At 41.2% G+C, this 16,421-nt stretch overlaps 1 protein-coding gene across 5 annotated transcripts in view; it reads left to right on the top strand.

Moving 5' to 3' along the window:
* b3gat1a (beta-1,3-glucuronyltransferase 1 (glucuronosyltransferase P) a) overlaps nucleotides 1-16,289 on the top strand; it is a 69,061-nt gene extending 52,772 nt beyond the window's left edge. For 3 of the 5 annotated variants that reach the window (XM_031860563.1, XM_031860564.1, XM_031860562.1), the window contains 6 exons: nucleotides 2,392-2,534; nucleotides 4,770-4,841; nucleotides 4,947-5,458; nucleotides 9,833-10,129; nucleotides 12,677-12,783; nucleotides 13,054-16,289. In XM_031860563.1, the coding sequence (XP_031716423.1) occupies nucleotides 2,423-2,534; nucleotides 4,770-4,841; nucleotides 4,947-5,458; nucleotides 9,833-10,129; nucleotides 12,677-12,763 (1,080 nt within the window). In that variant the 5' untranslated portion in view covers nucleotides 2,392-2,422 and the 3' untranslated portion in view covers nucleotides 12,764-12,783; nucleotides 13,054-16,289. The remainder of the gene's footprint in view (nucleotides 1-2,391; nucleotides 2,535-4,769; nucleotides 4,842-4,946; nucleotides 5,459-9,832; nucleotides 10,130-12,676; nucleotides 12,784-13,053) is intronic. The other 2 variants (XM_031860565.1, XM_031860566.1) reach the window with 2 other exon arrangements.
* Nucleotides 16,290-16,421: the final 132 nt, after the last annotated feature.

Genomic DNA, 16,421 nt, shown 5'->3' with positions numbered 1-16,421 from the left:
TTATGTTAATCCTCAATATACTGCCTGCCATCTTCCCCAGCAGTGGGAAAATGATCACTGTGGGAAATGTGGTGACTTGCTTCCTCATGTGTAAAGCTGTAATTAATATGCCAAACACCTGTGCTCACATTATGTCTGTTTTTCTCCTTTGTGTAATTGAGCAGACCAGTTAATAACTGCATTTAGTCCAGTTAGGACTCGGCGTAATGCCAGCAGCCTATTAAGGAGGAGGAGAGACAGTCCCTGGGAGAGACGGGGAGGTCTGTCATCCTTAAATTTAGTGTAAATGAGCTACCAAAGTGGCAATGTAGTTGGCCCCACAGCACAGGTAGTGGACACAATAATAAGTATGTCTGACATATAATGATGCAATCATTTTCGTTGAGACTTTGTCAGAGTGATTCTCATTTTCAAAGTTTGTGTGGTATTACCTTTAATGGTGTATGTTCATGTCATTGTGTGCTTTAAATGTAGAATCAGCGTCTATATGCTCAGTAACGTTCATTAGTCATTTTAAATTATTGCATAACAATAAAGCTGGAGGTAAATCAAAAGAATTGGTCTCATTCCTAAAAGATGCAATTTGCGCTTAAAATGTTAACAGAGTAAGACGTGTGTTTAAGTGCTAGGCCTCTTTTATTCCAGGTCTTGAAAGGCCAGATCCTACATTTTTTATTCAATCATACATTTTAGAACTGCCTGAAGTTGTCCAATCATACCTTTGCAACTATAACCAGGCATCGTTTGTAAGTTAAAAAAGCCCCGTTTCTGGTTAGAGCTTCCATTTATTTGCCCGTTCCTGGATGCTATCAGAGTTTGAGATAATGACAGCAGCTGTTTCTGCTCATTATGGTACAGTGTTTGGTTTACACTCCTCATCATACTTAAAATATGACTCCGCCCTTTTACCCCTTTTAGAAGCTTCTCATTGTCAAATGAGTCAGCTGGAAATGTTGAGATGCCAGCCTGAGACATTGTTTTCAATCAAATCGTGGTGCTAATGTTACTAGCTTAATTAGCTTATTAGATGGCTACAGGTTATATTATCTGTTTCAGTTGGGAAAGTAACTAAGGCAGGGCGCAGCATAGCCATGTCTTAGTGATGTATATACTGTATTACTGTATTTACGTCACATATATAAATAAAACATTGGAAAACTCAGATTTAGTTATACCAAAGACTTGTTATAATATCTCCTGACCTGGTGGTGGAGGGTGCCGTCATGGAGACAGTATAAAAACATTAATGAATAGAGTGAAACGCATAGAAAGGCCTGTCACTACATTTGAGAATGCTAGCTGGCTCCAACCCTCCCCTAATTTTGGTTATAGGGCAACCTATGACCTATCCCTTAGTTTGTGCCTGTCATGTATCCGCATGCATTCAGGCAATAGAACTAACCATTGGTTTCCACAAAAGATAATTAACTGAAGATGTTTGGAAAAACTCAGAATGTCATTTAAAATCCCAGTGTTTCTGGTAACCTCTGTTGCCCAAATGTATGCGAACAGAGGAGAGGCACAAACCGGGACTACCGTTGACCCTTTGCTTACATTTAAATCACAAATAGCACCTTTACCTTTAAAATGAGCTCTAAACCATTAAGAGAAGAGGAGTGGAAGTTGATATTAATATGTTTGTTAAACCTTAAAAAAGCACAATGCATTGAACCTTTTTAATGGAAGTGTTTTAGTTACGTAGAGAGACTTGCTACCATTGTGTTAATCCAATTGTGACAAATCATTTATAAATGAAATTTTCAAGGTTAATTTGTAGATGCCATTTCAATTAATTTACAGTCAATGTCTGTCATGCTGGAATTAGATTTTTCAAAGGGATACAAAGTTGAACCAAGCAATCTGGACTCAGAGGGAAGGGCACAATATCCCAAACAGTCAAGGCACAGTCTGGTGACATCGTTTCCTGCCATTTGGCCTGTGACTAGTTACAGCACTGGGCATGAAGTGACTGCCTCGTCCTCACTGATAGCACCAATGAGCTCGTCGGATTGGCAGAGGGCACAAGCTCCTGCTCCATGGTCTCCTCTGGTAGATTCGACCCTCCTTTTGTTGGCTGTTTGTTGATATGTTTTTTATTTGATAGTGTTTTATTCTTTTACTGAACAGCACCTGCTCCATCATCTCACTCTTAATGTGTTTTGGTGAGGCTGTAATGGAGCTGTGTCTGCTGCTGAATAATATTCTGTTTTGTTTTAACAGCTCAGAGTAAAACTGTGACACAATATCCTTCAATGATGCGTTTGGTCCTCATGAATATGGGTGTCTTCCAGTGCCTCCCCATCCCCTGTTTAGGTGTTCAAAGGGATTCTACGTGAGATCCCGTGTGTTACAAAATGCAGAATGATAATTCATCCATCTTTTTTTCTCCAGGTAATGCCGAGCCAGATAACCAATCCTGGAGATGCCGAAGAGAAGAGATATTCTTGCCATCGTGTTGATCGTGTTACCCTGGACGCTGCTCATCACTGTTTGGCACCAAAGCGCTATAGCTCCACTCCTCGCCATCCGCAAGGGTACGCAGTGCACTGCACTCCACTGGCAATATCACACGTGAAGTGGGTCCTCGAACCTAACAACGCACTTCAGGTTTAGACAACAGGCCGTTTATTTAGAGGCACTCACTAACAATGACCACCAGCTTCATCAGAGCTCAATGACACTCGTCCAGTCATTGTAAACCTCATCAGTGGGGATTGTTTGGTGCATGATGAAGACTTTGAAGTTGCAGACACATACTGTATATGCTCTCATACATCAAGGAGTTCTTTTTTATGTTGTATATTCAGTCTGTTAATTGAATAGAATCAATGTCTCAGCTTTGTCTAGTCTTCTTTCATTTCTTTTATGTTGACAATAACTTTTTTCTACTACAGTATGTTACGAAACTTTCGCAGCCTATCCACTTACACGTCATGGCCCGTTTATCTATATTCTTTCTCTTAGTGTGACGTTCAACTTCACACAGCATGCACTGTACAGCAGCATGTCCACAATTCATTTATCCATTTAGGTTTAAACTATTCCCCAATTTCACTCCCTCACTCACTTACTCACTCACATTCAAATTCAGCGCAAATTAATTTTAGAGTTTGTTTAATCAGCAATTTGAAATAACAAATCCGTTCCGTTCCGTTAGCTTCAACGGAATATCTTCCATCCACGTGTAATATCGCGTTTGCACGCCAGTGTGAGTCATTAAGACGCACACTCATGAGCCTCCCAATCATCCCCCAGAGACCGCAAACCAACGGTGTAAAATGTCAAGCATTCTGCAGAGTAAACAAACCCATTAGAGCCACAGCAAATCAACAGAGCTCTTTGCCCTCTTCTTATAATGTCATGAACGCACACAGAGGGGTTAACAACCAAAACAAGTACACGTAATTGTTCTAAAGCATAATGGAGTCAACAGAAGCTACAAATAATATTAAATAATTTGTTATTACAGCTTACCTACACAGCTAAAATAGTGTCTGATTAGATTAAAAGAATGCCAAAAAAGTTCTACTAGGGTACTAACACATTTCTTCCTCACCAAAATTCATTGGTGTTATGAAAACAGTGTTGACAATGAATTACAGTGAAGGTACAATGAAGTATACATAGAAAAAAAATTGCCTGTGCTATCTGACACAGGTCTGCCCACAGGCCTCCTTTTGTGTGCTCTTAAAAGAGAAGCTAGAGGTGTTTTTTGGCAGCTCGCTCGCTGGCAGCCTTTGTCAAACATCTGGCCATCAGCAGATTGTGTTAATCTTTGAGCCGCAGAAGAACCCTCCATATGTCGGAGGCTGCAACAGGAGCTCAGGCTGAACAGTGACGAAGCTCGCCATTAGCTGTGGCACACTGAAAAGAAATGAACAACTTTAATGACTCAATTATCATATTCTATCCATCTTGACCAAACTATTGGGGCCAAAGTATCACAGCCTATTCAGCTTGTGTCAGAGGACTTATTCAGCACTGTTTACATGCAGGGCTTTAGTAGTCACATTTTTCTCACTTAAACATTCACAATTACATTCACCTTACTCCAGAAGAAAGAAACAAGAAAGCAGTGTGTTAGTAGCACAGCATTCACTGCTGTAGTGCTGCAGCTGCTGGGAGCTTTGAACATTAATTCTGTGTAGTGTCAAATGCTCAACATGACCACAAAAGCAGTTCACGGAAAACAATTCCAGATTTCTACTGTTTAATTTGCATTTGGTGTTACCTGGATTTTCAGACGCCAGATAACAAGTGTGCATACAAGGGAAATATCCGCCAATGCCAGCATGTATGTTTTGGATTGAGCAGAATAACCAAATAATCGCATAAACAATTTCAACCCTTTTCCATGGAGTCATTTATGAGCCAACATATCTTGGTAGCAGAGTGTTCAGTCCCACCACAGTTAATCATAGCATTTTAGGTCATGTTTAGGAATCTCTGGGGCAATATATATTTATAATTAAATGAATGTGAACATTACTTTCAGCTGCATAACTACATAACTACATTTCAGGAAAGTAGCATAGTGTTTAGTAAGTTAGGGACATGGAGGGGCAGGCAGAGGACGAGGGAGTCCATGGTGGAATCTGAACATAAAAAGAGGGCACGTCTCCTGGATCCACATACCCACATTTTTCTTCCTTTCGAAAGAAAAGCCCATAGGCAACGCTGGGGGAATCTCTCCCCTCCCTTTCCTTCCCCTGTCTCTCTGTCCATCAGCTGTGTTATCCTCTCACGGTGCCTGCTTTCACTTTTTGCAGCCTGTCACCATCTAGTAAAAGAGATCTTTATCATTCCAGAGAGGCTTGCAGTCCGTCACCACCGGCTCTCAGGTACACTTTACCCCTATTGGGTTTAAGTCACCTGAGGCAAATATACAAAGGGCAGCCCAAGGTTGCACTAATGCCTTACATGTCTTCTTATCCACAAATCTGCAGATGATGGTGTGGAGGGCAAGAGGGAGGCAGGTGGCCAGGCACAAGACTCCAAGGAATACTGTGCCTCAGATAAGGACATTGTGGAGGTGGTGAGGACAGAGTATGTGTATACGCGGCCTCCACCCTGGTCCGATGTGCTGCCTACCATCCACATCATCACCCCCACATATAGTCGACCGGTACAGAAGGCGGAGCTGACACGGCTGGCAAACACCTTCCTCCATGTTCCCAACCTGCACTGGATCCTGGTGGAGGACTCCCAAAGGAGAACGCCTCTCGTCACGCGGCTCCTCCGAGAAATGGGACTTAACTACACCCACCTCAATGTAGAGACGCCCAGGAACTATAAGCTGCGGGGTGACACTCGGGACCCCAGAATCCCCAGGGGGACGATGCAGAGGAATCTGGCCCTGCGGTGGCTGAGGGAGACCTTCAACGCCAACAGCAGCCAAGCTGGAATTGTCTACTTTGCAGACGACGACAACACATACAGCCTGGATTTGTTTGAGGAGGTCAGAATTGCTATACACTCATGTTTAATTAATGCATTGTTGTACAATCTCTCATGAATTGGCTAGAAGAAGACAAGCAAGACAGCACATTTAGCACATTTACAGTATAAGTTGTTCTTTGCAGTGGATGTTTGCTATATTACATCAACAGCAAACAATGGCTAACATGTACACGTAGCTTCCTCATAAGCCCCTTTCACACACCCTGTTTAAGGCAGGACTGTTTCGCCATTAATATGCCTTGCTGTTCTGAATGAAAGATACTGAGAAAGAATGGGGGGGGGACAGAGTTGTTCCCCCGCTGTCATCAAGACAAAACATCATAACTCTTTTGATGCCGTGGCGTGCTATCTGAATTTACACTCTGGGGTGGCATTATGCCACCATTGTTTGGTTTCGTGTGAAACGGCAAAGCCGGTGAAACGGCGGATCTTTTATAAGGCAATATCACGGAATCTGTATGTGAAAGGGGCTATTGTTGTCTTTCATAGATCCCTGTGTAACTACAATTACAAATGAAAGTCATTACCATAACCCAATCCCTTCTAACCTTAACCTAACTTCTTAAGTATTTCCAACTTAAATCATCTAAACTTTAGATTGTAAAGCCTATACCTAAGTATAACCATTTCCTGTTTGGCACCACTATTGAAGCTAAATCCACCTTTCAAATGCTGCTCCACTTGAGTTTCAGAAAAACAAACCCTGTGCAGAGCAAACGGTGGGTAATTCAGGGGGTCTGGGAGATTAATTCATTGTTTCGTTCCCAGCACAAACACATAGGCCAGCCTTTTTAGAAAGCTAGAATGCTCAGCAGCCACTCGGCTAAAAGAGGAGGGACTGGAATTGATCAGGAAGGCCAACACTCAGTGAACCTTCAGCAATATGTTATGGTCATTTTGTGCAAAGATCCAGTAAAATAAAACTGAATGCTTTTTTACGTGGGCTTGAGGAAAGGATGAGGCAGATTAAATATTATTTTGTGTCTTTGAATTTTTGGTGCAATGCATAAAGATTTGTTTTTAAAAAAGGGTTTTGCCACTGATATCCTCGACTGTACATGTGGAATATACACAAATGTAAATATTTACTTTGTGGATTGCATGTTTTCTTGCGGATCTGGAGCTGGTGAAGAGACGTTTGGGCACGTAATCAGTACATCTCAGGCCATCCATCTCGACATCAGTTGAATTACCTGAGCAGACACGGTCTAGGTCTCCTGAGTATTAGCCTCAGGTCTTGTTAGTAGTGCAGACGGGGTCCGAAAGTAAATGGAGCGTCGGGTATTGACGGGGCCTGTCATTACCTTTCTCTGGGAATCAGCCGAAGTGCTCCATCTCCCTCAGAGGCCCTCCATCACCTCCAACGGGCCTATTTATGGATCAGAGTATTGGCCCTGATGGGGGAAAGTGAGAGACGCAGAGAGGGAGAGAAAGAAAAAGAAAAAGAAAAAGAATGATAAAAAGAGAAGGTGACAGCCAGATAGACAGAAAGCAGGGAGTGGACTGCAACTACAGAATAAGTTGCTGACACCATAGTAAAAATTCAGTAGTTTGCTGACACCGTGGTAAATTCAGTGTCTGAACGCCTTGAAAACAATATAGGTGTTTAAGTCTCCAGTGGTTGAAAGATTGATGTGAACTGCTCCATATGTTAGAAATTGACTCATCATTTTCTCCCCGTTAATCTTAAATCATCTAATTCATTAATTTTGAGCAATTGAAATACATTTTCTACTCTAATTATAAGAAAAATGTAAAGAAATTAGAGCTAGGTACATGTTGACGAGCTGTCAGCATCACAACAAATGAAAATATCAACGGAAAATAATCCTTTTAAATTGCTTTAGTCAAAGATACAACTGTAATGTCCAGGCATTAACATCACATTTTTGCAACGGATATGCTAACTAAGCCTAAAATGAGGTCATCATAGCTTACTGATAAGCACACAAGTCTACAGTTCTTCTACGAAAGCAGCAGTGATATACGGAGTGGCAGGAATTCACCTCATTTCAGATCACATCTCACTATAATCTGCAGCAACAAAAAATTGTAACTGGAATTGTGGTAACTGAACTTACATCACATCTGCTGCCAGAGATTTTGGTGCCATACATTGATATTATTACCACCTATTCATATCAGTCTTTCATTCATGCAGTTACTATCAGTGGCTCTGACACATCACAATTAAGTACATTTTTTTGTTTGGTCATGCCTCAATAAAAACAAAAAACTAAATCTTGAAAAATGTATTCCTCACTGTTAAAGTACATCACACTGTAAATAACTTGAATCATTGAGGCTTCATAGGAAAATGTTTGTTTCCTTACAAACAACAAAGTGTTTTAGCATATGTTATGTTTAACCAACGCTCTCCGTTCTCAATTTCAACCTTTAAGAATAAATGTCAACAGCATAAATCCCAGAGAACGGAGCAATCCCATACTCAGAATGTCTGCAGTAAGTTAAGATAATCACAAATCAAATATCAAAACATGTCCGACATTTCCATGATATTTTGACTATTGGTGCTTCCAGAATATATTTACACACAAGATATCTTTGAGAAACTGTTAAGATTGTCATGATTTAAGCTATATAATGGATATGATATAATGATATAACACCCTGATATACTTTATCTGTTTAAAAATCTTCAACAAAGACAATTTAATGACACATTTCTATTGTTATTCTACAAAGATTTAAATCCAAAGACTCCTCCAACGGCAGCAATGGGCGACAATTCTGTTCTGTTCCTTCCTCTCTGCACCCTTAAGGACTGATTAATACCTGGATACCTGCCTTCTTCTCTGAAACACGGCCACTTTGTCTCCGACGGCCCCTCACTGAGTGGAGCAAGGAATAGATCTTAAATGCACACGCAGGCATTCAAATACAAACTGTAGCAACAGTGAACAAAAAAAAAAAAAACTCTGTACAAACACATCATATTCACCAGAGTGGGGCAAGAAGAACTTTGCTGCGTTTTCATTTGCTTGGGTGCCAGAAGAAGAGAGATGTGTGCTATTTTACTCTGGCTGATATTCCCACAAGAGGCAGCCGGCAGAACGCTCGCTTTCACATTTTCAGACGGGAAAGTGACGAGCCTCTTGACATTGCCTACAGAAAAGGCTGATTCATGCTTCATTTAAGTTGCACGTACTCTATATCTATGATGGAAGCAGGCAGGTGTACGTGTGTTTGGGCGAAATGGGTTGGTGGCTGGATTCAGTTGTCACCTGTCTACAAATGCAGTGCTGCCAAAGCATATAGGCCACATAACAGACAGAAATAGGATCCTGTGTATAAAGCTGTAGCAGCACAATCACATGGATGCATGTAAGCGCTCAATCTCTCTTCCACCATTAACACCCAGATCTCATTGACACCGAACGTCCTGCCAAATCTTATCTGGGTTCCTGGCACAGATTATTTCCCCCCAAAGCTAAAATACACAGATTCCCATAAGCCCCCCCCCCCCCCGCCCACTTCATGCTGTTCACACTCTGCAGCTCTCTGATCCCCTGAACTGACCACACAGCAGCCTATCAGAGATCACACACAACAATCTAATAGAGCAGATCATGTGCAAACGGTTTATTTGCACGTGATTTGCACACATATCTAAAATACACAATGCACGCTTTAACGAATACACACTTGGAATCAGGCTTGCATTGCAAATATAGACATTTTCTATATGCATGCTCGTATATGCATGTAAGAACTCTACTTTATCACTATATACACACATAGATACTGTTCATACACTTGCACATTTATTTTTAATCGACCTTCCCCCATAGAGGCACCAGCATAATTATTTCTGCTGCATTGAGTTTGATTAAACGACTCTGCTGTTTCCTGTTCCCTCACTGTAAAAACCTACATTTTATGACTGCAGCCGGACCTTCTAGAATGGCAAAGGCTAACTGAGAAAAAAGGGTGGCAAGATCGTTTGATGCTGGAAGATTAAAGGACAAAAACAAAAAGCGGATGGCAGTGCTCGACCGCAAAGAACCTCCTCAGCCAATCAGCGACTAGAGCCACTTGCTCTAATGGCTTGGCTCCTTCAAAGATGGTTGTGTCTAATTATCTCAGTGTAGGGCAGCTGTTGAACAATGCATTTGATCTGCCTTCATCTAGCAGTGTGTCTGCTGCACAGTGCTCAATGGCGTGGTCAATATTCACCGTCTTTCAGAATGAATAATAGCTGCAGCTCTAAAGACCCTCCGTCCACACTCTGCTGTAAAGCTGGCAGCTGATGCTCAAATGCCGTGTCTCGCTGTCATGTATGCGATTTCACGTGACTAATTTGCTCTCTTCTCCCCTCCATTTCCTCCTCTCGACTCTCCTCTCGCTATAGATGAGATCCACTCGGAAGGTTTCAGTGTGGCCTGTGGCCTTTGTGGGCGGCTTGCGGTACGAGTCCCCCAAAGTCAATGCAGCTGGAAAGGTCTACGGCTGGAAGACGGTGTTCGACCCCCATCGGCCCTTTGCCATCGACATGGCCGGCTTTGCCATCAACCTGAGGCTCATCCTCTTCAAGCCGCAGGCGTATTTTAAGCTTCGCGGGGTGAAGGGAGGCTACCAGGAGAGCAGTTTGCTCCGGGAACTTGTTACACTCAACGACCTGGAGCCTAAAGCAGCCAATTGCACTAAGGTAATCCCTTTTTTCGATGATGTTAAGCACCTTGACTTAGCAGTTAGCAGTTAAAGTTAAACTGTTCATGAGGATGGTAAAAAGGTTTTGAAGGAAAAGTATTCAGAACCTCTACTTAAATAAAAGTACCAATACATCAATGCAAAAGTACTCCATTACAAGTTTAAGAAAAAAAAATCCTACTTAAGGAAAAACACAAAATATATATATATCTAAGTATTTTGAGTAAAAGTACTCATTCTGTATTTATTAATACTGACGCATCAGTGTGTAATCTGCATTTACTTTTTTCTAATAATCTGTGTGGTTGTGAGATTTTAATAGTGTAAAAAAAGGAGAAACAAAGTAAACTGAATTCTGATACATAACTCGGTTTTCTGTTGTTGGACTTTTCTCTAATCTTAACTGTTTTTGTGAAATATTGAAGAATTTGACCTCTTTTGGACCATCTGAGAGGTTTCGGGAGAAAATTCTTTAATGGAAGTGCTAACAACGGATAGAAAGACTGCTTTTTGTAAGAGGTCACAAGTCAAACAGGTTGGGAACAACTGGTTCAATCTTTAATACATTGTATTTTATAGGCTTATTATATCTCTTTTGATTGTAAAATCTTAATCTGAGAAGTACCGCTGTAGAATAAATGCAGCTAAGTAAAAAGAGCAATATTTCCCTTTGAAATGTAAAAGAGTAGAGGTGAAAAGCAGCAGAAGACGCCAATACCTACTTTCCACCACTTGCTGTAGCATACTAATGACATAACCTTCATGAGCTCTTGCTAAACCTGCATGCTGAACCATCGTGGTAAAATATGTTTACCACTAATTCAGTTTCAGAGGAAAGAAAATGGAAATAAACCTATAAAAGCTAACATGCTTCTGTCTGTGCTTGGGTTTAGGACACAGATATAAGAATGGTGGTATTGATATTCAGACTCTGCAAGACAGTAAATAAGCGCATTTCCTAAAGTGTTTAATTATTTCTTTCAAAGACAACCAAATGTAATTGAACCACAGCACTTTCCTGACATGGATAACTTATTTTATATCTTTTCAATGATCCCCAATCGAGGGCACATGACGTATTGATGCCTCAAACTTTAAAGCGTTTGGAGCTGGAATAAAAGAATCAACTTGTGAGGCAACTGGTTTGCATGACCTCCCCAATCTTCCTCTTCAACATATACAGGGCAAGAAATCCATGCATGTCTTCACAAAAACATCTATGAAAACATGATGATTTTCTGATGGTCAGAGAGCAAATTAATGCAAAGCTGTTGCTGAAAAGTTGGATATCATTGATTATACTTCTCACATTGCCCACATTACTTTTCCGCACACACACACACACACACAGACACACACACACACAGACACACACACACACACACACACACACACACACATGTATTTCAGTAGGCTTGAGGGCAGCAGCAGCAGCAACATTTTCTTCCATGCCCACTCCACCATCCCTGCTTACGACCCTTGGTCTGCATGGGTCACATCACTAAGCCTCTCTTTGGGCAAAGAGGAGTCAGCCAGAGGGCTTTAGCTAGCCAGGATCCACAACACAACCACACACACACACACACACACACACACACACACACACACAACACACACACACATGCAAAGACAGGGGAAAGGAAGAGAGAGAGATACTTTGAGCCAGCTTTTTCTCCTGCTCTCCCCCAGCCTTTCAGACGGGTAAATGAAAAGAGCGGATTCAGGGAACGGCTGAGAGAACGGAATTGGAGTTGGGCGTCACACTGATTACAGATGAGCACAGGGACGGACTGAAGGGCGGGGGAGGGAAGAGGAAGAAAAACGTTGTGCATGGGCATCCCTCTTCCTTATAATCTAGCACTTCCGATGCAAGTGACTATTAACCTCCCCCTACACCTGAGCAAAGTAGGAGTGGGCTCCTGGCACACCTCAAAAACGCCCTATGCATAATTCATGGCCGCTGCCATGGCGAGATGAAAGTAAGGAGGGTTCCAACACAGTGAAGAGCAGGGAAAATGAGCTTGGCTCTTCTTTTTCTCCTCCCCTGTTCCCATTGCCACCTTTTTACTGGATGTTTGTCCAAATGAACCCAATCTGAAGGCTCAGTGGCACAATAGCAGAAGAACTGTGCAAAGAACTGTGGCGCTACTGCAAAGGCAAAAGAGCCCATATATACTTTATATATACAGTATATATATATATATATATATATGCTGTGTCAAAATGTCTTCAGTTGGCTGTCATTTGAAGTTAGCCTTTATCCTATGGGCAGGAGAGGACTTTGCACAGGCCAAGCTGAGAGGGCTGTGTCATATTTGGTCCCTCTTCACTCCCTTCTAATGCAGGGTTCACGCTCAAGTAGCTCTTTACACACAGACAGCGCCTGTGGCGGTGCATGTGCTGTAAGAGCTAGAACCAGAATCGACTGTTTTGAAGAACATGAGGCAGAGAGGGAGCTAAAAAGGGAGAGCGGACTCGACGAGTGCATTAAGGGAACAGCATGGTACTAATGTTGCTGTTGTTTGTGTTTGTTTTTTCTCACCAGATACTTGTTTGGCACACGAGAACGGAGAAACCTGTCCTCGTGAACGAGGGGAAAAAGGGATTCACAGACCCCAATGTGGAGATTTGACTGTTTCCCCTCAGACCAAGGTAAATAATAATGTGTTATTTTGAAATAGCTTCTATTGCAGGGAAAATGGAAATGTGATGATCATTTTCACCAGGTCTTACAGAAGAGCAGTCGTTTATTCATATTTCATATTAAATTGTGCATTCATAATCTTTTTCTGCTTTCTGTTAGGGCACAATTACAGCAGCTGGTGTCCATTATTAAATGCCACCTATGAAATAAACAGGTTAAATTAACTTAATTAAGGTTTAGCGAGCTTTCTCAGCATATCTTAATCCGTTCTGTTGCAGGTGGTTGGCCCTGGACCTGCGGAGGAAGAAAGCTGCGAGTCTCTTGATAAGTGCAACCAGAGCTCATGTCTTAATCATCAGAAAAAAAAGGAAATGGGGGCCTTTGAAGGGGGATTTAATCCTCTTGACTGAATCTGACATTTTTAAAATATGGACCAAAACAGTACAAATGTACCATATTAAAGCACAGATTAGTAAGAGGCGGAAGTTATTCGTCAGGTATGCGGCTGAAGTGCAGAGGAGACAACATAGAGGACTCCTCACAGGGTCAGCGTGGATAGACGTGACCTGCACCTTCACGGTACAACGGCCCGCTGAGGACAACCCGATTAAAGAGACAGCACAATATGTCAAGCATACAGCCAGCGGAGTCAACCAAACAAGCAGGTTAAAGAATATCCTTCACCTCAAGAACACTAAGGAAATAAAACACACATTGCCCGGATCTGCACGTGGTTCAAAGGAGAAATTTGGATTTAAGGACGTCTACATCATCAGCCGGGATAAAAAAAACACGACTCCAAGGACAAATATGTCCTTTGTGGATTTTCCTTTGTGCAATCACAAACATAGCAAGGGAAGGAATGTTCTTTTGATAACTATAACAATGTTTGCTTTAATTTAATTTAATCAGTTTGGGTGTTTCACAAGCACTTGACTTGCTAGTTCAATACTACTGACTCTTACCTGCATTTACTCTTGGGTTATCATTGTTCATTTTATGGTCTCATTATAACTCATGCATTCAAGCCACCCCCGTACACTTGAAGAGAGACTTCTGTTTGAAAATGAACCCCCTTGTAGTGCTTGGGTGCTGAAACGTACACGGAGACATCAAAATCCTGACACTACCGAGCACTTAAAAAAAGAAATACACAAAAAATGTTTGTGTAAATAGTAATTCAAAATGAGAACAATCAGATGATTGGTGACAAATTTTGACAAAAGCATTGTACTTCCTGTATTTATATGTAAAAACAAACAAACAAAGTCTCTTCTCTTTTCCCCCTGGTGAATTCCTGACGACACATGATAAGGCACAGGTTCACACTAGGTTCAACACATGGAAAGAGTAATAGCACACCACCAATTTCATTTGGTAATAGAAACTCAAACAGTTTGTGACACATTCATAACGCATAGACTCAAATCAGCTACGCGGTAGACTCACGAATGTTGACCTAATTGCCATGTAAGCTTTCACATAAAGTGTAATTTTTTGACTGTGCAGGGAAAAATGTGTGTCATTTTAGAGAGCTAATATGTTCCCTTGTCTATGCACGCTCGTGTGTCCACAAGCCACCCATTAATAAGCATCAAAGCCCGAGAATATGATTTTCACTCGGCTCGTCAGTCCCTCTCCTCTCTAAATATACACTCTACTATGATGTGAAGGTGATAAAATTCCCTAAAATATCAATTCAGATGCTCAGGCTACATCTGCTGACTTTTAATACAGCTCACCTTCCAACAGCTGGTGTAAGTTATGAAGGATAGATTCAAATAATTGATGCATGGCCCCAAAATAAATGTGTTTTATAAAAACTTTGGCTTCCACGTATGAAATGAGAGAATCCACGCTACTCTCAAATGACAGCAGGCTGAAGAAAAGCACAAAAATGAATCTTATTTTTGCTAATGATGTGGTAGCAGCGTTGACGCGCCATCTTCAGTATTGTGGATTGATGTCTCATGGTTTTTATTAGTATTACGATCCATCTGTTGTACATTGACTGGATCACAGAAGAGAGTCACCGCACCTCTAACGATAGACATCAGCAGCTATGGCGCTGTGTGTCTTAACAGTGTAACAAAGTTATTCTACACCTCTTATAATAGAATTTCCCCTTCGATTTGATAAATCATCCGTCTAGTGCAAAACACAGTGGTGGTTCTTATCTAACATTGCCCGGCAGAAGAAGCTGGAGACAATTCAAACACTGAGCCTTTGTATCGTTGCCAGATTATCTCTGTGCACCCCCTGCCCCTTCAACACACGCAACCCAAAATACACCGCTGCAGTATGAAAACTTACAAAGACATTACGGCCTCTCGGGCTCATCAGATGGGGAAACCGTCCTATTACATATTTCTCTTAGAATATGATAAGAGACACATTTAGGCAATGGCTGTATTATATTTCTCATCAGACTGGCTGTTTTCATTGACTGCATGATATTACACTGCACAGGGACCGTCCGTGGAGATCACACAGACTATCTTTGGATTTGTTCTACTCTTCAACTTGCCTCCCATTATTTATTAAAAATCAAATTTAATATATTTATTCATGTATTTATTTTAAGTGAGGATGTGCATTTGAATCATAGCAGTGTTTGCCCTTAAATCTGTATTTTCCAACTGCTCTCTACAAAAACAGCATGCGCACAAACAGTAAATTGTACACATAGATTATCTTAAAGATCAATAATGGGGTTGTGCTACCCACTGGCATACACACACACACACACACACACACACACACACCGCATCTTCTTTATAGCATTGCTGTTGATCTAAGTTGTACTTGAGTGGTCATTGTGGACTTTTAATCGAACAAACTGAATCCACCTGAATTGTTTTTAGTGCTGAAACAAATTCCAAAATGGAAAAAAAAACACCAGCGTTTAAAAGACTTAATTTGAACACTACAGGTTGTCTTAAAATTGAGTATCTTGTATATAATTTACCTTTCAAACAAAACTCAACTCTTATCTTACGTTGCTCTTGTCAAAATGCAAGCAAACAAACGTCAGGTTTGACGGTACAGGTCAGCATGCGGTTTGATTGCTTGGATGAGATTATGTGATGTTGATCTCTGTGATGTTTCCTGAAGCAGCAGAACAAATCAAAGGGCTTCACCTTTAAAGTGATGTTGTTCAAATGTTGTCAGACATCTGATTTGGCATTTTTCTGACTTCAACAGCTGACGTATCAAGCAATATGTAATGCTCACAAATAATTGATCTACTAGAACCAACCTATCGATGCATCAACTGTAACAGTGCAGGTTATTCAGTATTTAATGTCAGTAAATGAGCATTACCCTGTGAGGGGCTTCTCTAAGGCACAATACACACAAGTCCTCTCTTTTTCCTCATCTCCATTGTCATCCCCCAGCCTCATGTGATTCACATTTTATGCATGTGACTCTTTAAGGTTGTTTATTTGCCACAGCAATTCTGTCTCAGAGAAAGATGTTAGTTGAATCAAGTGAAATAAATAACTGAGAAGAACCTCACCTGTGCTGGAGTATTGTGTCTGTACACTGCGTGGTGTTGTCGCCTTCTAAAGGTGTTTCAAACACCTGATGATATGATATTTTCATGAATTCACCAGTGGTTTCGTATAAACCTGTCCAGTCCTTC

The sequence above is a fragment of the Anarrhichthys ocellatus genome, unplaced genomic scaffold, assembly GCF_004355925.1.
Source record: "Anarrhichthys ocellatus isolate YVR2014 unplaced genomic scaffold, GSC_Weel_1.0 scaffold24, whole genome shotgun sequence".
NCBI classification, from domain to species: domain Eukaryota; kingdom Metazoa; phylum Chordata; class Actinopteri; order Perciformes; family Anarhichadidae; genus Anarrhichthys; species Anarrhichthys ocellatus.
The sequence above is the reverse complement of the archived record's forward strand: the minus strand, read 5'-3'. Positions and strand labels throughout refer to the sequence as shown.